The sequence below is a fragment of the Contarinia nasturtii genome, unplaced genomic scaffold, assembly GCF_009176525.2.
Source record: "Contarinia nasturtii isolate CC-2019 unplaced genomic scaffold, AAFC_CNas_1.1 Cnas_scaffold_78, whole genome shotgun sequence".
Taxonomy (NCBI): Eukaryota; Metazoa; Arthropoda; class Insecta; order Diptera; family Cecidomyiidae; genus Contarinia; species Contarinia nasturtii.
Genome location: NW_022197436.1, coordinates 497944 through 522165, shown reverse-complemented (window position 1 = coordinate 522165; position 24222 = coordinate 497944). Strand labels below are relative to the sequence as shown.

The 24222-nt window shown below is 35.5% G+C and overlaps 1 protein-coding gene across 2 annotated transcripts in view; it reads left to right on the top strand.

Annotated features, from left to right (window-relative positions):
- LOC116352078 (lachesin) overlaps positions 1-24222 on the top strand; it is a 46873-nt gene that overhangs the window by 4626 nt on the left and 18025 nt on the right. For both annotated transcript variants that reach the window (XM_031784372.1, XM_031784364.1), the window contains exon 2: positions 757-1069. In XM_031784372.1, coding sequence (XP_031640232.1) covers positions 1012-1069 — 58 coding nt within the window. In that variant the 5' untranslated portion in view covers positions 757-1011. The remainder of the gene's footprint in view (positions 1-756; positions 1070-24222) is intronic.

The following is a 24222-nucleotide window of genomic DNA, read 5'->3' as shown; positions in this document are numbered from 1 at the left end:
TGAAAGAATGAGTGACGCGATGAGCAAGTTAAGATTGCTGCTGCCGTTGCTGACAAATGTCAGTGTGATTTATATCGTCTTTGCAATTAGTTTTCATTTGTTTTTTTCCCATTCTTTCGTTATTTTTCACCATTTTTTTCCTTCATTCGTCGCTCAATAAACTGACATACATTGTATATTATGAACATGCGTGTGAGTATGTGTGTGTGTTGTGAATTTTTCTGACGATTGTGCTCACAAGTAATTGCAGCGGCTATTCACAGCTCAGTGTGATTTTCCAACAGAAAAAAGTTTGCTTCTCTCGCATTTTTTTTTAATTATCGCTTTGATACTTTGTTTGGGTTTAAAATACACCAAAGTATATAAACATTTTTAGATGGTTTACCATTGATTTATTTTGGCTTCCGTTCTTCACGTGGAGACACAATTGCGGCTAATAAATTCAAAGCGAAAATGAAACGAACGACGAAAACACACACAAAAAAAAACTCCATCTCAATTTTCCAGAAATAGTTTTGCATTTTATTGCGAAAAATTTACTTTGTATTCATGGCGCACTTGAATTGAATTCCAAGGATTGATTGTGAAAATCTGCGCTGAAACGAATGAAGAAGAAATACCAAGCAGCACAATTATTATATCCCAGAACGCCATGGTTTTAGTGCCATTTTTATTGCGCAAAATTCCAACTCATAATAATAATTTTCTTTTAGATATTGATTTATTTTTGTATTCTCTTTATGGTTTCCAATACAGAATAAGAAAACCGAAGACGGAAAGATAGTTAACAGACATTAAAAGGTGAAACGAAACAAATCAATCGTTGAAGTGGTCGTTGTACAAACGTAACGTTTTGTTTGAATAATCGTTTCTCGATCGAAATTTGAAGAAGAAAAAAAAAACGAGCAAGAGAGAGAGACAGAAAAATCGCATTGATCTCTCTTGCATTAAAAAAGTGAGATTTGTAGATTTAAAAAAAATCCGACCAAAAAGGACTCACACAACAACAAAATGAACTCTTGGAAGCTGCTGCTATTACAACTATTAATCATTGGATTGATGACATCAGGTAAGACACGTATTGAATATCATTTAATCATGCCATTTATCATTACGACACGATGCCAAAAATTGAACGTTAATTTGAATACATATTTACAGAGTATTGCTCAGCGCTGCTGCCATCCACAGCATATTAAAATATCTTGCTGAGAATGCGTCGTCCATCGCATGCGAACGTACGTAGCAGTTTATACATCACAGCGAACAAGAATGAATCCATTGTTCTCTTCACGATTATGTGACTCAAAACATTCAAACGATTGAATAGAGAACAATGTATGTATTGTTGTTCGCTGTGATGTATAAACTGCTACGTACCTTCGCATGCGACGGACGACGCATTCTCAGCAAGATATTTAAATATGCTCTGGATGGCAGCAGCGCTGAGCAATACTCTGCATATTTATCGTGAGTGTATGTATCCTGTTGCCAAGTGTGCATATTGCCAATGAAAGTTCAAAAATGTGCGTGCGTTCTGACATAATCGCAAATTGAATGGAAGTTATGTGTCGTTAACCGGCATACGAGTGGAACGAGAGCAAATGCGCACATTGAAATAAAGCGACCAGAAAAAGAACGGCGTCAAGAGACCGAAAAATAAAACAACCACCGCCGAGTTCAAATATGTTCAAAGCGAAGACGAAACCATGCAGGCCAACTTTTGTTTGCCCATTAAAGATTAGCCGATAACAAAGTGTCAGTTGTTGCAAGTGACCCATAAAATGAACATATTGTACGTATGTATGTACGTATGTATTATAAAATCGCGTCATCAACATTGTTGATATTGATGGCGTGCACCGAATACCACGTAATCGTTTCAGGGTATACTCCCAGTTTACATTAATTAATTAATTTTGATTGTGTATTTTATGCATTTTTTTTTGCTGGCGTTTGGGGCGAATGTACTGTGAAAAGTGGGACACATAGCGAAATAAACGTGCCGATATCAAAAACCGTTTCAATGTTTGTTCAACGTTTTATTTTAAAGAGAAAAAACGAATGAGCAAGATTGGGCCACATTGTGGCCGAAAAGCGTTCAAGACAAAATCATGCCATATACATTTTATGAGCCGATTGTTTTGATTCATCTAACTGTGTTTGTTTTCTTTTGTTTATGCGCCCAATCGCGATGATATGTCGCCCGGAAATCCATTGTCTTTTCGGTGATGCGTGGCCTTGTATGCGCGCGTACTTGCAATTTTATTGAACACATTCGACATTTTTATTTTGTCACCGTATAGCACGTTCGATTCGCCCAAAAAAGTCATATTTATTATACTATTGTTTAGCAAACCGTATTTTAGTTTGGGGTCTCTAGCGATCTCTCCGTCGTACCAGAAAAAAAAGGTTGGCAATCATAGACAGCACGTCAAACAGGTCAAAAACAATTGATCGTTTAATTCTCTCGCTAAAATTTCGAATCACGTTTTTTTGTAATCGATTTAAACCGTTTTTGGTCTTTGGCCCACTAATTTGTAATAGTTTTGATACGGAAGCACAAAAAGAAACATTCATTAGATAAGAGCTACGTTACAACAGAAATTACTCTTATCACCGCGTCTATTTGCGTATTCATTTTTTTTTTTTGAAAATTATATTTAATCATATTCGAAACCCATGGCGACACACATACACATATACACTTTATTACGGTGATAAAGTGAGACACGGCAATGATATAAAAAAAGTGGCAGCAGAAAAGTACAAAACGTGGACTGTAAATTGTGTGTATATATCTTGCGTTGCCAAGGTGTACACTGTGTTGAAATAGCTAATAACACAAAACAATGATGTATAACCGCCAACCAAATAAAAAACACACCAGATTTCTACTTAACAAATGACAACAACATATATCACAATATTGTTATCGTCGATTTGTTGTCGCTGTTTTTCGCGTTGTCGGTTTATCGCATTCGACAACATGGCAAATTCAATTGTCAACGTATCATGTGCGGAAAATCGTAGCCAATTTGTTGTTTTCATCATTCGCAATGATATAATCGAATCGTAACATTAAACTAAATCGATGTTGGAAGGAATCAATTGCCAAAGATTTGGATCTGATGTGATATTTACCACGCACCATTCGGAAGTTCGAATGTCGTTTGTAAGAATATCTACGATTGAACGCTGTTTTTGTTGTAATAAAACGATTTGGAGACAAGGTGATTTGGCCACCGTAAAATTACCAAAAATCGAGATCTAATCTGTCTGATGAATAATCCGAAACCGGCGAATTGGGTCTCTTAACGTAGTGTTGGTTGTGGCTAAAGTTCGCGCGTGCACGTATAATTCAAATGAATTTGAAATGTCACCACACCCAAACATTCATTTTACTTTGCACATTTGACATATTGTGATAAACACGATTTTAACACACACACAAATTATTATTGATATTTGATTGGCAGAGACAAAATGGAAAAAAAAGAAAGAAAATAAAATATACGGTATCAAAGTTAAGACGAAGTCAATTTATTCAGTAGATATCCATTTATGTCGAATGGCGATTGATCATCGTCAAATGTACGTCATACTAAATTGATGTTATTGCCGCCACCAACCTATCTCGAAAAAAGACACAATATTCACCAAACCGTTAAACTAGCAATTCATGCATTTGAAATCAGGCAAAACTAACGAGCACCAGCCCAACTGGTCGTAAGAGATCAGTTGGAGTTTGTAAAAAAAAACCGCGGCAACGACAAAAGCAAAAAAATATATATGCTTTCTTTCGTCAATAGGTTATATTGATCACGGTCGAATGACAACAATTAATTAATTTTCCCATTGTGATATTTTTCATCTTGTTTACGAGCCCATAATTTGTATATGCATATTAATTTGATGAATGTAGAAATTTCAACGAATCGAAATAAACATAATGAAATGCTTTCTTCCGTTCTGTTGTTGTTGATGGTTGCTGATGTTGCTGTTGCTGGCGATGCTGAAGATTCTGATCATTTTACCTTTTATGCGTGTCCCATGCTGCTTTTGCAACATCTTTCATTTTATTTATGTGTGCTGTCATTCGATTCGACTACGCAACAACGATGTAGTAATACACACATACTCATATGCTCGCATGTTTGCCACAATATTAGTCGATGTGAATTGAATTTTCCTCTTTCGATGCTATTTTTGCTCCGTTCTGTCTTCTATCGTCTCGTTAGAGAAAAGAGTTTTACAGCAGATGTGGCTGTCTGAAGAAATTCCCATCGAAAGGGAAATAAAATGCACATGAGAATTCGCACCGAAATGGTCATGAATGAAACGAGATGGAAAAAGAAATCGGCAAATATGCCGTTTAATTAAAACCAATAGTAAATAAATAACAAAATCAAAAGAATCAATTTAAAAATTAAAAAAAAACAAGAACAACAACAAAACGGTACAGTGAATGCAATCGACCATCATGATAATTAATAAAGTAATAAGAATAAAATGTATGGATTAGCTTCATCCGATTGCGTGTATACGGTTGAAGAAATGAATACGATGGCATTATTGAAAAACAAAACAGAAGAAGCGCTCTTGATCTTCGGTATGTGTATGTTTACTTCGTATTATTATAAACAATAGATTATGAGCTGATTCCTGATATGCCTCTATCGACATAAATGTGTCCGGTGTTTCGATGCACGCCGATCCATTATCATCTCTAGCTGCGGTCGCATCTAACACTGTGTATAGAACGATGCTAAAGCTTGAATGTGACGACGGAGAGACCGAAAGAAAAATAAGATCCATCGACTAGAAAGAGATAAATCAGTTGTTCGAGACAAAAACAAGTTTATTTTACATGTGTTCTTCATTTTGTTTTTGATTTTTTGTGCGTTTTTTCTTGTCTTCTTGAAAGCGCAAGCTTACCAAGACCAGTGTCCAAAGCAGAGAGTCATTCTCTAACCAAGCCAAATCGTAATGGCACAAAACAACAAATTTACACACGTAGTACACGTTGAAATGATTACACAAAATGGAATGGCAACGAGGAAAAATGTATTGAACAACAACAAAACAGGCATTGACGGATTATTTTTGCCATATAAATATAGAGATAACGATATTAAAACGATTATTATGGCCAGTCTCTGTTCGTTGATGATGATCGAGAGCGTGATTTTGTATTAACAGCATCGCATGTATTCGTTGTTGTTTTTGAACGAATGAAAAAAAAATGATTAGCTGGATTACAGCAGCGCCAGAAAATGCATGCTACGGTCAAGGCAGTTAGCAGGCGAACGCTAAAAATGAGCGCTGATTTGTGCCCTGTGAAGTACTTCGATTTCTATTTTATCCACACATTTTTCCATAGACACTTCTCGATTTTCCATTCAAATCATATAAAAAGACACGAAATGCTATGCATTGAATATAAAAAGAATAAAGACAACAGCAGCAGCAGCTCCAACAACAGCAGCCACAAAAAACCGCAGCAACAAACGACACCAAGCAAATACACGATGGAAGAATAAGCGGAATAATGACACACCTTTATTATTTACTTCATTTATGTTTTACTCGTTTGTTCGCCAGTGTGTGCATATGAGCATGCTTTGTTTTTCTTCATTTTGGTGGTCGCGCTCTTTTATTTTTCCTTTATACGCTCGTGTTTTTTTATAATATTATTATTTTTTTTTTGTTTATTTTTTTCTATTTTTTTATAATTTTGTTTTCATTGCATTTTGCCATTACCATTTCCAATTCACTTCACTCTCAGTTCGTTTTTTTAACTCTCTTTCTCTCTCTCTCTGTGGCATGTTTGTTGTGGAGAAAAGCACCTGGGCCCGATAGTCCATCGCGCACATATGCATTCTATGCATAGCTATGAACACACGCAGTGCATTGCCTCACGTATATAAATCGCTCATTCGTTTGTTCGTTCCCTTTAACGAAACGCGATCACATGTATGCTGGAACTTATGCTTTTATTTATATTTTATGCATATGTACAACGGCCATTGCTTGCATGTGTCCCACACTAGTCCTGGTCACAAAACGTTTGCGACGTTAGATTTGGTTTTGTCAATCGGTCAATTTAAAACGGTCGATAGCAACAGTTATTTTTCAAACGAATTGCCCGCTTGATCAAATAAACATATTTCGTGTGACCCCTTTGTCAAAGTACAATTTAAAATTCCCCATCATACATTTTCTCGGGAAACTTTTTAAATGCAATTGAACCGTTTTTCAGCTCTTCAAATATACTTCACAATTTAAATCCAAGCTAATGGCACAAGCCCATTTAGCCGACATACCACAGATAGCAAATTTGATTATCGCGTGCACACATCATTCCATGCTAATTTATAATTTTTTTCACATGCGCTTCGAACCCTTTTGCTCCAAATGAATTACACTTGATAAGATGCAAATTAACGTAATGATCAATTTACGTGATTGCATAGCTTTTCCATAGATTCATTTTGTGGACATAACCGATCTGGATGAAAGTGTTTTACTTTCCTTTGGTACGTGCGCATGAGCGTGAAAGCGTATTTTCTAAAATGATTTTCAATTACAGAAATTTTCACCAAAATTGATCAATTTTTTTTATCTTCTTCGAATCGATTTTGTGTGTGTGGTTCAAAGTTGATGGTGTCTTGGCCTAGATGTGGTATCACTTTCATACTCAAGTGATTTTTCTATGTGACACCAATCTTAGCATTGATTTCCCGCATCAATTTCACTTTGTGGAACGCAACTTTGTCCAAAACAACAAGAAAGCCATACCATCAGGAATGTGCGCTGTGATTCATCTCTCTCGCTCACTCTCTCGTTTGACCGTGGTAAAAGGTCAATTAACCACTTACGTGTTTAACTCTCTTAATAATGTTAATAATAGTAATAATGATCTCGGCTTTATGTTATCTTATTAAATGACATTTATAACTGGAAAACGAGATATTCCATTATTATTGAGTCACACACGCGCGCGCGCGACATGACTCATGGGCAACAATGTGATAAGAGACAAATGTGTCTCCAAACGATGAAGAAAGAAGAGAAGCTTCCATGTTGTTAGACAATTAATATTGTTTGAGTGAATTTGAATATTGCATGTCGAGATAGAGAGAGAGAGGAGAGGGGAGAGAGAGAGAACACTAAAATTCTAAGGCTTACAAAATGCATCTAAAATGTGAAGCTATTCATCGTTTGATATTCTTTTTTATTATACATAAAATTGCAATATTTTCTTCCATTCGATGTGGAACACCGGAAAAGAATAAAGTCGGTTTGGTCGAGAGAAGAAACAAAAAATAACGGACGAAAAAATGGTATTAAAATGAGAAGGATATTAAAGCACGGATAGCGTTCGTGCCGTCCAATGCTAGGTCCAATGTGTTTCAATACGGGAATTCTGTTGTCTTTCGTTTGATAAATCGTATTTGACTTGTACGCTCATCGCACATTGAAAATGAATTCAAACGACCGATTCCGATTTGGGTGTGTCGAGTGAAAAAGAACAAAAATACGCGGACACGAAAGAAGGTTGCTCATGGAGTTCAGATGCAAATGCCAGATATATCGTTGCTGTACAAATCGCATCAAATCGGTGAAAACACACACAAAAAAGAAGAACTATTGTCTCGCATGGAAAACCGCTATCAATTAAAAGTGATTTTAGTCATTTATTTGAACATAAAACCGAATCTAATTCGAAATATATCCAATTTAATTACGGTCATTTTTGATAGAGTGAGTGCTTAATATGCGGCTCAAGAACTAACCATCCAATCTTGCTGAAAGTCATCAAAAGTAGTTATGAGCGAAATTCAATTTCAGTACGTTTTTTGTTCGCTTTGCATTTACCACGAATCATTTATCAGGGTTTGTCGATGTTTTTTTTTCTTCTTCTTTCGATTTGCCGGCACTTTTTTGTTCTCTAGCAAAAGACACACACACTCATTCAATATACCATCTGACTAAATCGATCTGAATGACGACGGCATTTGAAATGCTCGACGTAAAAAATGGTGGCAATCAAAAGTCGTGCCTTAACACCAATAATAGCGATTCTATGCAAAAAAAAAGTCCGCTGATTTTCAAATGGAGTCGATGAAAGGATAGTACTTCGTGGCCCAACAATGGCAAACCATTTGAAAATTCTTTTACATGGCGTATGAATTCCTCTCGTTTTTTTTTACTGCCACCGATAGAAAATCGTCTTTTAAATGTCATCTCTCTGAGCGAGCGCATTGTCTAAATTTTGAAATGAAAAGCAAATAACCATTTCATGTTTGTTGTGTAAATCGCGCACACTCGCACGGATTTCTTTAAATATTAGAATAATGAGCACACATCTAGCATGAAAATCTGATTTGACCGAACCGATCCAATCGCTTATTCGTAGTGTAAATGAACAGAAAAAAAAATTCAAAAGCGGCAACCAAAACGTTTATTCTTGTGCTGTCACTCACTCTCTCTCTCTCTCCTTCGTCTGTTTCTTGCCCTTTTCTGCATTTCACAATAATAATGAGGATAGAATTGAAGCCCATTTTCAAGTAAAAGCAATGCTACTTTGAATTAAATTTATTGTTATGCATTGCGGCGCGGTGAGCAACATGGCCATTGTATGTATGTGAAACATTCATTGATCGGTGTTTGATAAAACTCAGTGCGCTGCGAAACAAAATGAATGAATAAAGCTTCGCACTCAATATGTATATTGAATATAAACATTTTACTGATGATAGAGTGTAGCGGTTGTGTGAGTTTTCTGTCTAATTTGCACTTCATGTGTGCGATGTACTGCAGTCAACGCTCCATTTTGTGCCAGAGACGGAGAGAGAAAGAAAGAGAAAGAGAACAATCAGCAAATCAATTATATTAATTGAAAAACAAAAGAAACAAACTGTGTGCGCAGTACGTGCACAAAAGACAGAGAAACGGACACTACAATAGCTATTAGAATATAATTGAATATTTTTTTCTTTGTTTTTACTCCGTGATCAACGGACTGTTTTTCAAATATATAAAATCGGTGACCCAGATTTTTCGTTATAACATTGCCCAAAAGCTAAAGAATCAAGAAATGTGTAAATTTTGTTTTTGGTCAAGATTCGACGTAAATTAAGTGCCATTCTCCTCGGGTTTTTTTTCTCACTTTCGCCAATATAATTTGCCGTCCGGCCTGTGTGTGGCCAGCCGCCTAGAGTGATTGGCACTTTTGCTGAGGGCAGGCATGAGATAATAATCCATTTTTTTTATTTATTGAATATTGAATGAAATATGTGTTTATTTGCTGCCTATTTTGATGGAAACGATTAACAGCACGAAACTACTGAAAAATGTGCAAATTACAATAAACATGAAAATATTATTCGATTGAATTGTGATACTTTTGTAGAGCGATAATTTTCTGCCACATTTAGCAGTTACAAACAATGATAACATAATTCATAATAAATCAGTTTACATACTAATCGAATATAGTTAGAAAAGAAAAAGATGCAACAACGGCGAACAAAAAATTACGATTATTTTCTAATTGACAATATACACACTTTCGTCATAACATCGACAGAATGATGCGATTCTAATAATGAATTAGCTTATCGTTTATTTGTCATTTCCTTGTTATTTGATGACCTTTTCACCGAATAAAACTAGCTCAAATATGGTTCATGCATACAATCAACAATCTTGTTTCCCTTTTTGTGTAAATTCATACAATTCTTCCGCATAACAGAATAAATACTTATTATTCATTCGGAGCACACAATTATTTGTTTATTATTTTTGATTTTCTTTTTTAAATAACAACAAAAAGATATTTACTATATCATTTTTCACGTTTGCGTATTTCATTTGAATTTCCAAATTGTGGCGCTTCTTTGAAAATGCGGTCAAAAATCAAAATATTAACCGGATTTATGAGCTCGCCGACAACATTGTGTAAAAGGTTTATATTATTTTTGGTGATAAATCACACCAAGCATGCGATGTCTTTCTTAGCGCGACCGAAAGAATGAAAATATACGTATATCAAACCGAGTGCACATCAAAGGATTCAAAGCGAAATACACCGAAAATTTACTTGGAAGTAATGCTTGATGTATAAACGAGATGAATTTCAAAAATATATCACAAATATTTTTGTGATCCGGGGGTCTGAAGTGGATGAGGTGAATTAAAACGAAGTCGTAGGATTTGAACTCGACTTATGACGTACAGTAATTTTCACGATTTAAAGCTTAACGATACATCAAGCAAAATAGGCGGACAAAAATGCGTTTGCATAATCCATTCCGGCATTTGCGCATCTATGAACAGTTCAATCGAGATGAGAGAGAAAAAAACTGCGGAATTTCAAAAAGTATTTTTGTGATTTTGATTTATTAGAATTTTGTCGAAAAAAAGAAAATAATACGCAATGCATACCTGCGATTTTGAGTCAACGATGTACATAAATACATTTTCGGCATTTCATAATTTGAGACGGGAGACGCGCAAATAGGGCGTCTGAGCGTATGTGCAATCCTGATTGATGCGGGATATGTAAAGTGGAAATGTGACACTACAAACGGAATCAATCGTAAAGTATGTATGCGTGTTGTGACTTTGGTGTGACGTGTGCAGTTTCGACAGTATAATATGGTTAAAATTAAAAATATGTTGCCATTTCGTGAAATGTGTCACATGTTTGGATATAGTATACATATGCCCAAAAAACACACAGCAGAGATAAAGAGACCGCGTCATTTTCGACACAATCGAACAACACAAATTCATTTACAAACCGAACAATACACCATCGTTCTATTGAATCGGGCATTTCATTATGTACGTGGTTGGCAGAGTGTGCACGCACGCATTAGCGGGCGTATGTCCAAATAAAGAGACAGAGATCGAATTGCCTTCTACATTTCATGTTTACACAAGTGTCCAAAAGAATTCTATTTTTCGTTTGTGAAAATACTTGAGGCAGACACGACACCACCAAATAAATGGATATATATTTATATTTTTCTTTAATTAAACACATCGATGGATTCGTATGTAAAATATGTCTGTATAAAAATGATGATGAATTTTGCACCAGACATATCTTTATCATTCCATATTTGTTTTCGACTATCAAAACATGTAAATATCTAACTCAATTTCGATTGGACGAGTTAATTTTCAATGTTGAAGCGCCGAATATCAACGCACAATTTATTTTCACAGCTTGATGCGCGTAACTGTTGAATGTCGACACGAAATGACGTATCGCCGAATTTTTCGTTTGCAGTATGAGATAGAGCGCGGAATATGTTTATGCTTGCACACACACACATACACAGCATATCAATGATGATCCGAAAATCCACATTTTGGACACCATGTGTGCGGCATTTTTTTCATATTTCTATACTCTGCTTATATTTAGTGAAGGAATGTGCAAACGCGTGAATTAGAGAAGAAAAGGGGAATAGAATGGAAAAGTCGACATATGATTCACCAGGCGAACTCATAAACTGACATAATATTCAGGTCAAACTCTGAGAAAATCATTCTGCGCATGCACATAGCTATTGAGTAATCCATTATTATTCCGGGCAATGTGGATCATTCGATTTTTTCTTCGATCATCATTCAGCGAAAATTGGAGCATTCGCTTGATTCTATTCATGTAAATCGTTTAAACTTCCTTTTCACACATTCGTTATTAAACGATGTTGCGAAATGATGTGCTTTAATGGTAATGACGGTGTGATACACTCGGTGATAAACAAATTCATTCGCACCAAGTCCTGTTTTGCAAAAAGCGGAATATGGCCACTCTAAATTACAACTAAAAATGTAATTTAGATCGAAATTAATTCATATTATTATTAAGTTATGTCATGTTGAAAGAGAGCAATTTAAGCACCATGTCTCTCTGTGTGTACGTGAGTGTTTTTATTTTATCGGCTAATTGAATGGCAGCTCATCTTATGAATGGGATAATACAACACTGCGGGTGCTAATGATCGTAACGACTTATGGGCAACGGCTTCTTACGGCCATAAACGATTGTCGGTCACTTTTGCAGCCCACGGATTTCTTATCACTTATTTCACCATTTGATTTCAATTAATATTTATCGTTCGCATCAAAGAAACGTTCGCATAAAATTATTATGACGAAATTACTCAACGAACATAAAGAGCAGTTTCTTCGAACATAAAGTGAAGTCTCTTCGAAAGAATCGAATTTGTTGATGCATAATCAAATGGCTGTTTCGTGCAGAGTAACAACGATACACAGAGAGAGAGAGAGAGAGAGTATGTGTACGTGTATGCAAATCTTCTAATAAAAATAATTTGTGGACTTTCAAGTTTGTCAAACGAAACGACAAGCCGCGCCTTTCTGTATGAATTTTCAAATAAATAACTAAATGAAATTTAATTTAGAGAAAGAGAGCGAGCAGAGAGAGAGAGTGAGAAATAGATAGACAGAGAGTGAAGGGAGAGAAAACTGAAAATATTCTCGTGTGCGATAATCAGATTTGAAATGTTGCACGCACATTTTAACTGACTTGTCGACAAGAAACGCCCCACTAAATCACTGAACGAACCGCAACAATTTCATTCTCTATCGCATACTGCATTTGTACTTTTATTATTAGAATTTCAAACCAAAAAAATGAAATTCAGCACAGACGCTTACATTGAATGTTAATTTTGAACAAAAAAAAACAAACATATTGTATCGTCAAGCTTCGACTAGAACACATTGAACGTTTTTTTCTCTCTTTCAAATTCAACAGCAATATCGGTTCGAATTTTATTTCGATGGATTTCACTTGAAAAGTAAATTGATGAATTGATTGAAGCAATTCAAGCAAGATTTATTCCACAGAATGTGCTCACCGATCGGAGTCAAAATATACATTTGGAATTAGAAATCGATTAGAACAATGCAGTGTGATTGAGACGAAAGTGCGGAAGAAATTGACTTAAATGGCCGAGAATATAACCAAAGGAGCAAATTACAAACTATAACCATGATTATTGTTATTATTTGTGGTGCGTATGCGTATCGGGTAAAACATCGAAGTCGGTGAGTTTTGAATTGATCGTCGCATCGATGCAGATGTAGTTGTTAATAATCATATTCGACTCGTTTTATTTTCGTGTTTTCTTCAAACCGTCGATTTTTTCCTTCTTCTTCTATTTTCTTGAATGTCTTTCTTATAAATATGTTCAAATTTTTCAAGTGGATGTGATGGGTTTTCGGCATTGCGAGTGTTTCACACTCAAAAATTGGTACGTGTGCATATAGCGATCGTGCATATAGCGATCGCGCTACCACATTTGTCTCGGTGCGCAGTCATGTGTGCCATTTACATTGGGCCGGGGAAATTAATCGACAGAAAAAGAAATTCGTCAATTTTTTTTTCTTGGCGGTTCGTTTTTCTCCACTCTTTCGCGTCTAGTAAAATTCAGTAGTTTGATCATTTGAATGCTCAATTCAGTTGTTAATGAAGTTAAATGCTTGTTTTTTTTTTCAACGAAAAATGATAGACGCGCGCTTATAAAACCTAACCAACATCATAACACAATTACAAAGTGACGATGATTTTAAGATCACAAGAATGATTCCACAAAAAAAATTATTACGGTATTTAATTGGACGACAATGTAACAAGTGTAAAATGATGCGCATTTTGTGCATTTGGGGAGTGAGTTTTAAGCAATAAATTATAATTTTTCTCTTTTCACATGAATATTGTGAAATGGAACTGAGATATTTTCTGCTGTTGATTCTTGGAACTGACGCTCTGTCAAACGCTCAGTTGCGAGTGAAATTAGAATGGCGCCACCTCAGGTGAACTTGAACCATCTAACTGAAAATGCACTGCATCAACCGTCCACACACGCACTAATTTTCATGAAATTGCCTGATTTACATATACGCATCCATATACGGGGCACAAATGAACTTCCGACCAATTTCTTTCTCTTCTTTTTTACAAAATCTCACTCTTTGTGGAATTTTTTTGTTTGTGATCGTCCATACTGTATAAAATGCGTTAAAAATGGAAATTTCGATTGATAAAACACAAATGAAAATGATCATTCGCCCATTTTCACTACTGTGAATCACATTCATATACCAAAAAGAATATAAACAAAAGAAATAACGCAACATAATTACATATGCGCAATAAAACTGAATTCAGAATGAAAATAGTCAAATGATTAGATAGATGTTTTGGTTTTTGACCAATTTGATGTTAACTGCACTTTCATACATCTGTCAAGTATATGGATAGAAAAATGGTTGAAATTCTCTTGTCACATTTTATTTGTGTGTGACTACCGTTTGCGCTCCGTTCGCCCATTCAGTTACAATGTATATTTCAACATTTTGATTGTTTCCATTTATGGTTTGAATCGATTGAAAAGACACATTTTCTTAAAAGTGATTGTGACCAATTGTTTTATGATATTGTGTTTGAAAAATGATTGGAAAAAGAAATGTCAACATCGTTTGAATGAAATGCAAAGAATCGACAACAAACGAACACCATAATTTTCTTGTGTCTTTTTCAATGTCTTCAGCTGCAAAGCGGGACGATTCAATAGCGAAATTTACCATATTTCAAGTACACCGAATGGCATATATATGATGCAATTGAACAATGTGCAAACATTCATTTGCACAGTCCATATTATTGAAGATATTTTCTTTCCCTCAGTTCAATTCGTTCAACGTCATCACTATCTTTCGATGTGGAATGACTTTGACGAATAAACCGAATCAAATTTAAATAAACATGATTTTCAAACATGATTGAGTTCATGTTGTGTTCGACAAATAACCGATATTTCAAATGCGAGTGAAAATTTTTACTGTGCATTTTCGTTCATCAAAAGTGATGATGATGATTATTGTATTCAAATGAAGTATCTAAAAACAAGTGCAATTTTGAAAGCAACATGTGACCAATTCGACAGAAGCTTGTTAGTCGGTTCATAACACAAAAAAAAAGCGTTAAAATAGACGAAAGAGAAAAAAACCGAAATAAAAGCATCAATTTTATATGGTGGCAATCGACAAATGAACTATGAAAAGTTATAGAGACTTAATATATGCAATGTAAGCATTTTACTATTCATTGACCCGTGAATGAGCTGACTCGCGCGCGTACTCCTCTCTCTCTCTATCTTTATCGTTCGCTGTTTTTTTCTCTCGCTCACTGTTGCAGCTGACACATTTCTGTCTCTCTGGCTGCGAATCATTAAACAGCAGCATTGGCGGCAGCGGCAGACGCAACAACAACACTAAATGAAACATACACACAAAATTATAATTATGCAAGCACCGAATGCATCACGAATAGATTTAAATTAACGCTTAGTGAATGAACGTTTGTTTTTTTTTATGTGTATGTTTTGCTATATTTGTGATTTATACTTTCCATATTTCATTCACTTATGCAAGAATATTTGCGTTGCACAGTTGAACGTTCGCGGCAAATACAATTCTATTCGTTTTGTTGTTGTTGTTCCACGTACACGTTTCACTGACAATCTCATCGTATTAAAAATAAATAATTCCATGCTATTTGCGTAAAGCGTTGTTGCTTTTTTTATAAATGCGGACATTCATTGATATTAGCAGTGCGAAAATCAGTTAATAAATCAGCAAATGATGTGTGCGCGTCACTTAAAGCTCTAACTAGTTTTTTTTTGTTTTGTCTATTTCTGTCTCAATCTATGTAATCGGTGTGTCGTCTGTCTCTTTTCTCCCTGAATCAATTGTTCATTCATGCGATTTGAGCACATCATTTTCATGAGCATTGTAGACACGATTGGTGGCTGCTTAGCGAACGCACTCATTGTCTCTCAATTTTTGCCGTTTCAATTCGATTACTGATGTAGATACATCGGGTTAGTTCTGTTTTTTTTTTTATTCTCCTCTCATCGTCTTCATCTTACACTCTCGGTTACATTCATGCTCTGTGTTCGTTGTCGAGAGAACTGTCGCCGACGCTTCGCGTACAAATCGATTTTAGTCTGTATGTTTGTGTTTATAGTATAAAAAGACTATTCATTATTATTATTATGAATGTTTTTGTGAGATTCTATCTCACTGTTGCTGCCAAAATATTATCTTTTCGGAATTCGTTACACAATGTGCTGTGCCGCATGTGCTGTGTACGTGTGTGTGTATATGTGTAAATGTGAGGGTTTCATTGAATGCTCCATAAACTTGTCTGCGGGTCATACTGTCGACTTGTCTGCAACCAAGAAACTTGACGACGATTTTCTCTAGCTCTATGTATACACACTATTGATTCGTTTATTTATCCTACACACGTTATCTGGCACAGATATTCAACATTGACAAACGAAACACCAAATCGGCATCGAATCGTCGACACAACGCGGTTGAGTGAACCAGCGTTTTACAATGTTTACATCGATGATTAAATGAATGGATGGCGCCCTTGATACGCGATAGGATTTGGCCTAAAAAACATCAACCAATACATACAAATAAAGTCAAACAATAACAACACATACCATCATCAACCGAAATCATGCTTCTTTTCATTGAATTTGTTTGCATCGTCATCTTGTGCTGGCTGAACTTCCCAGAACATTCAACACATTTATACGAAAATCAGTGTGCATAGCCGAAAAGTGCCTGCTTTGTGTATGTGTGTGTATGTATCTTGACGAATAGTCATCGAGAACCCTCTCTCGTTTGTAAACGATTTGGTTCGGTTTGTTGTTGCTGCTGTTTTTTTTTGCAAAAGAAAGCCGGAAGAGATCAAGAATAAAATGGTACATCATACGACATCAAGCAACGAGCAAATGAGAAGTGACACAATTGATTGCAAACAATAAAGTATGAAGAGGGATTAAATTTATGAATCAGAATTATTATTGCAAAGTAAAAAAAAAATCGTTTCCACTCTGAAAAACTTTAAAAAGTCATAAAAGTCACTCGATGCGATTTGTGTTAGCAGCATCGAAAATTTGACAACGACGGAAATATCAACAGTACACATTTGCTGGATTATTTTCGTAAATATTGTGACATTGAAGTAAGCGAATGCGAAAGGCTTACTCATGAGCCACGGTAGCCGGTTGATTTAATCATAATAAATGCATCTATGTTGCACCCACACACAAATGTATGAATTCTACATTTTATATTGATTTAATAAGTGCTTGGCTTGCTTATTAACGGCGACTCAATTTTTTGCATTCACTAGTTGGTTTTTTTCTTCTTCACTCTAGTTTGTTATGATTTGCATGAACATATTGAAGAAGTAAGCAGAAAAAAGTCTGTGAATTTATATTGAAATGGAATTTTGAAAGAATTTGTGAGCGCATGAGAATTTATTCTCGTTTCGGTCGTTATTATAGTTTAGCTTGGACAATTTGGAGCGCGATTTCGCTGTTGTTGTTCTTTTCTCGCTCGTTAAATATGCTTCGATTGGAATTTACGATATCTCATGTACATTGAAAATCACCATTATATGCTGCAACAAGCAGCAAAATTATCTTCAAGCACAACGAATCTTTTTTGCTTACTCCTTCGAAATGTATGATGCCATTAGTTTTGGCATGATTTCTCTCTGTCTCTATCGTTTTCACTCGAAATTTTCCGGTTAGGTTTATTTTGAGGAAGCGCATCATCACATTTTCGTTCTCGTTGCCACAATGAGAATAATATACCGCAGGTGATATACAATTGCGTCGTTTGTTTGTGAGTGTATATGTGTCGCATTTACTCATTTCGCTTCTTTACACAAATACACACACACACAGGTTGCTCCGGGTGCATCCGGAAATAATTGGATTGTGTGTTTTGGTTTTTGATGCACAACTTTCTTTCCATCTCTCTCTCTCTCTCTCTCTCTTTCTGTCTCTGTATATTTCCTTCACATTTAGCCGGCTTTAGCACAAAATATTTCCGGCATCAAACCATATAACAGATGATGGCATTTATCAGATGGTTTATTTGTTTCGGTAAAACATAAATTGAAGATTATTTTGAACATTTCTACCTCTCATGTTCGTTCTCTTTAAATATCAAATTCATGAGAAAGTAATTTTGGCGCATTTTTTACGTCGCGGATTTGCGTTTCATTTTTCGAGAACTTCATCAAAACCATTAAGTGCATGGGTTTTTTTTCTCCGTCGATGGCGATAAGTGGCTTGCACTTTGGCCCGTCAGCACGAACAGTAAACAATAAATCGCGCAATTTGCACAAAGCATTGTACATAAGTATGGCCGTTTTGTCATTTGCATACACAAAAAATTTTTGCTACACATTGTGAAATCTATCGCGACAATGAAACACAAAAACTAAAGTGACATTTTTCGCTCTCCATGAACGACTTTACATTTTTTTTCTTGTATGGATTTCGACGACAATAGGAATTTTGTATGCCAATGAACAAAACGATTTTTTTTTATTAAGGAATTATGTATCATGCTGAGTGAGCGAGAATTGCTCGCGTAAGGCGAGCAAGCGCATAAAAATGGACATTAGTTCATAAAAAGTAAGTTCATAAAGCATACTTTATCGAAAATATGCAAATCAAATAAGAATTAGTGCTCATGAAGTCACATTTTTTCTTAGCTGAAAATACACTTAGAAGTTGCAGCCATTTCAAAATGTTGCCTTTTTTAATGGATCTCGTCATTCTCGAGTTTTACAGTGTTGACTGGTGAAATAAATTCAATTATTTGCTCTGTATGAGTGAGCTGGTATTGTAATTCAAGCACGAGTAGTGTCATTCGAGGAGATTTTTTTATTTGGCATTTTGTATCGTGTTCAATTTTTAATGCATATCACATTTTTGCTAATGCAACGAGAAAAAAAAGATATATGAACCGTTGGGTAAATGGCAAACGAGCATGAGATAGAGGCGGGTGTGTGAGCGAATTCGATGCAACAATAAACGATTGAAAAACAGTTAACAAAGTAGAAAATTTTGTTGGTTATGGACAAATTTTTGTCCCCATCGTTTTGTTAGACGTCGCATACACATTGCAATTCACAAAAGAGATAAAATTTCGTGCATCTGCCCTTGAATCAAGCAGAGCAAACCATTTAGCAACTGCAATTCGCACGTACGTTTTTCGCATTGATTTCATTGTGTCGATGTATACGTTTGGGCTCGTTTCCATGCATCATCATCATCATATGCACGTAGTGCACGTCGTGTCGATTTGTGTGTGTGTGTGTTGGAATCTATTTACAGAAAATAACATTAACGCAATTCGGTCCACAACGGTGTCTAATTTTCCTTTAATAGTCCATGTTTACCGTTTGCTTTGTCCGGTTTGGAATGCGCCCCGATTCACAATATCCAGCCGTGCACAATACTTTTTTTGTTCTTCAGTTTCGTTTGCTTCTTGTTTGCTCCTTTCTGTTCCTCTTCTTATTTTTTCCAAAAATTTATCAGCAAAATAGAATCAAAGAATCAATTCTTCAAGTTGCACAAAAACCCATAAAACATTCGTTCAATTGGGAATGCGGTGATTTGAATTTCGAGAATGCGAAAGAAGAAAAAAAACCTGTGTATGCGTGTTCGTGTGCGTGTGTGTAGGTTTAAAAACAAATGATCGATGTGTCTAAAACCAATGATCACCTCTCTATTCGATGTGATTTTGTGAGCATTGTTTGAATGAATCGAGTGCTCGGTTCATCTGGGTTTGGACAATTTGCTGCTGAATTGTCGAAAATTCTTGTATATCCTGTGCGCTATGTATAGACATCAAATTTCCATTATATTGCAAAACATATTGGTTATTTTTCAGCTTTGTTATTTGCAAATGCTATTGTTGCCGAGAGCCAATTTTCAATGCGGATTTCGATTCATTGTTAAAAATGTATGCACATATTTTTCACCTTTATTCTCTCTCCCTCTAAATTTCTCTGTTTGAGCACGGCCATTTAGTCATTTTCAATTCAATTTGGTCGGTCGAAATAGATAAATCGAATATTTCGACTTGATTTTAAATAAAAATGTCCGATTTGATGGTTTGTTGTATTGAGAGATGAACAATGCACACCAAGGGTTCGATTTTGATGTATGGCAATCGGTCGAAACAGCGTACGCCTTCTAATAAAACATAAAAAAAACCAATCTCAAGATGAACAAATCCAAAATCGAGTGGATAGTTCTCTAGAATTAATTCATCGACGCATCCTCACACCAAAAAAAAAACACACAATGTAAATAAGCCAACCGACTGATCGGACAGAGAAGTGCCGATTCGATAGACAGAAAGAGAGGACGATCGAAAGACAGAAAGAGAGAATGAATAATAGTATTATTTAGAAATAAGCCCACCTAATCGATGTAATTTCATCTTTCTCAGAAATTCTGTCTACGTTTTAACTCCTCTTCTCTCGAAATGCATGCGATTGCATTGTGTGAGTTTCTCGTCTTACGTTTTTTTTTTTTTTTTGTGATTTCTGTTTTTGTCTCTCTTCTATGTTCACTCTTTGTTTAAAGTCGTTTGGTTTTTTTTTCACTCTACCATGCATACCTTTGGTCTCATCGGTTATTTTATACATGTTTTTATATATTTTTTTGTATATGTGCATTATTTTTTTTCTATCTTCGATGTTGGCTTCAGTTTCGGTGGTATCGTTTCGTTGTCGCCGTCGATTCCTTTACATTTTTTTTTCCACTTTGTTCTGTTTCTCATTTTCAAATCGAAAACAAAAAAATAATAATAATACACAAATCTATTGTGGAAACAGTGGTACAAGAAAAAAAGAGCGTATCTCAGCTGGTTTCATGTGAAGGATGCGAGTGTGTATGCGCAAAGAGTGATAGAAAGAGAGTAAGGTTCGGTAAAAATGCGCCTCGCTTGTCCCGTTGCAAGTTGATACACAAAAGTAATTTTCAGTCACGTTACAGCACATACGCACATTGTATTTGAAACCGTACCTTTTAATCGACATTGTATACCGTTTACGGGTTTTGTTTTTATTCTTACCTGAGTCAGAGAGGTAAAACAGCCTCGTTCGATCAAGAACAAGGCGATTCTCAATTGAGTGCCACAAATCGATGGGAGAGAGAATAGATTCTCTGTGAAGTATTTCAATAAATTTCGATTTATTTGAAGTCAAGAGTGTCTTGCAGCACACACATTTGAACACAAATACTCCCTGTGTCGACAATCACAACCAATTTTGCTCTGATACACAATTTTCCGCTTAAAAATTGAGTGACTTCGTTTTTCTCGATACGCACATTAAAAATTCATAGAGAGAATAATTGGTCGACGGTCAGAGGTCCATTCGAGTTTGATTTTGTGTGAGTGTGTCTCATTTTCTGTTCACATTCATCTATTATATTATCATTGACTCCTGCATTCACCGTTTCTTGACCATTTTCCTCGCGCAATTTGACGTTTTTCGATTTATCATTCATTCACATTTACTTAAAACGAAACAAAAAAAAACAAAAAAACAATGACGGCATTTCTAAAAACTGTTTTTTTTTTTAACATCCATGTGAGCGCTGCTTACAGAAATAATGAACGCCGATACTTCTTCACACGTATAGTGTGTATTCACACTTGAACAGCAGTTGGGATGATGCAAAGTGCATCTCTCGATTTTTATATGTTGTTAAATAAACTGAAGAATGAAACCACAAGACCTCCGTTTATGAATCGTTCGAAAGTTGCTATTGTCATGGGTTTTAATGTGTATGTGTGAATACACTTGTTAGATTTTTGTTTCCAAGCTGCTTCGGTCAATGTGTTGTTGTTTTTTTTTTTTAATTTTTTCCTTAATATAATTTCTATGTTCCATAGAATGCGATATACCGCAAAGCGATTAAAAATAAAACGCGCGTTTTAATGGGGAACTCAGAAATGATCAAGGAAATTGAAAATAACAACAGCAACAAAAAATGCCCAAATAGAAATCACAATCATATTATCGATGAGCACCTGTTTTAGTAATGGCCCTAACTGCGTGTTCGTTTCGTGCATTATTTTACGGGTCGATAAATGCTATAAAATTTCATTTCACATGTGCTATTACAACGATCCAGTTTGAAATTTTCATATTTTTAACCCACACAGAAGCCGAATAACGAAAACTGAATGAGAACAGAAAAAGAAAACTAAATAATAATTTATAATAAAACACAAAATGAGAGAGAAAAACCACGCTACAAACAATTTTGAAAATGGTCTGCCATTTGCTTCTATAGTTGGAAAATAGTTGTGCATCGCAGAAAACAAGAGATCGCCTAACAAGCTGCCAAAGTATAACGACCAAGTCATTCAATCTTCACACGTTTTAAATAAAATCGCTAAACTCATTTTGAATCGAAAAAAAAAACAGGAGTCAACATGTAAAAAAAAAAAAAAACATTCCGTTCGATTCTATTTGTGTTGCCGTTGCAAATTAGATAGTTTATTATTTGAAGAAAAACGATGTCAAGCGCTCATATTTTTTAAATGATACGGTCGAATGAAAATGACAGGCCATGGAATGCTGAACAACCGACCGAGAGACGTGGAAACAAAAAGTCCAGTTAAAAATTTATGTGCTCCTTTTATACGGAGTGTATGTTGGCAAATAAAATAATTTAATTTGCATTCAAAGTCGTAAGCTCAGTCATTTTGGTCTATTGCGTTCGCGCCGCGCGCGTTCACAACATAAAGAAAAATTCATTGCAACCAAGAGTAGTTTGCAAACACAAAACCACAAATTATGGCCTTTTCTCGGCTCTCTATTTGCTCATTGAAAAATATAATATATTAAACATGTAAAATGGCACATAAAATAATGGAAATTGGAGTGTTTACAGCTTGAGAATTATATATTTTATTTTTTGTCGTTGATGGGTTCGCAATTGATGTGCAACGTTTGTTCAAGCGACGACAACAACACATTTACGATGTACGACCACAAAATGTGTCATCATTGGGCACGATCCGATAATATAGTTACCGAACGAAAGAAAATAAATCAACCACATTGAAGGGAATAATAATAATCTATCGCCTGGTCACAGCGTCGATAACTGAAATGAAACAAAAACAAAAACGAAATCCAAAAAAAAAGAACGAAAACGAGACCGAGTGAAAAAGAAGCGATTTTAAAAAGCCACAAAATGAGTTAGATATACTTATTAAATGCGCTTGTGCTTGCGCTGTGCAGCACAATTAATGGTTTCATGTACTTTGAAACAATACGATGCGAGACAGAGAATTAACCTTATTCGATTAATCGTCGTAGAATACACATTTGGGTGCATTTAATGATGCAGAACACACCGAGCATTAGCACAACACAGCGAAAGTATCCGCAACAATATAACAATAATCAACAACAACAACAACGGCAGTAATTACAAAATCGTTTGTTCATTGATTACGCAATTTGTGGGTGAGAAATGGTTAATTGGCTATAACACGACATAGTTTATTCACAAACACACATTGTATTATGCTCTAGAGCTTGTTGTTGGCTCTCTCTCTCTCTCTCTCTCTAGTTTTTTGCGGGTGCGCGTACATAAGTCACAAATGACCTGAACCAAATTCTCATACGCAATTTGCTTTGTGGCAGCACTTTGAACTGCATCGAGTTCACCGTGGTGCATTCATTTGGGTTTGGTCGACACACACAAAAACTACCAAATTAAATCATCTTTTTCTCAATTGGTTGCCAAGTTTTCGACGGAGCGATCGAATTATCCAAATTTAAGCCATCGAAATGAAACAATTCGCTACTCGTCGTAGTAGCCACCAAATCTATCGTGTTGGAATTCAATTTGTTTAAAATTCATTGCGGTTCGGTCACACGATGCATCGTTTATTGTACAATTTATTGTGTGTGCGCACGCTCTTCCAATTCTCTCTATCTTTGTCTCGACTCTTGACGGCCGCCGGTTCAGCTATCACTCTGGCTGGCTTAGCTGTAGATCTAAATCGATGGATTCTTTTTGATAAAGAACAATAAAAATAATTATTATTCGTGTTAAACAAATAGAGTGTAAGATGAACGTCTTTAGTTTTCAACTCTACTCTGTAATATTCATTTAAAGTTATCATTTGTGTGTGTGGAAGTTTATTAGTAAAATGAAAATGGTTGTTACTTGTATGTTTTTAGTGTGTGTTTGATGCGCTCTTGGCCTTTTACGGTTTCATTCCTTCATTACTTAAGTTTTAATAACA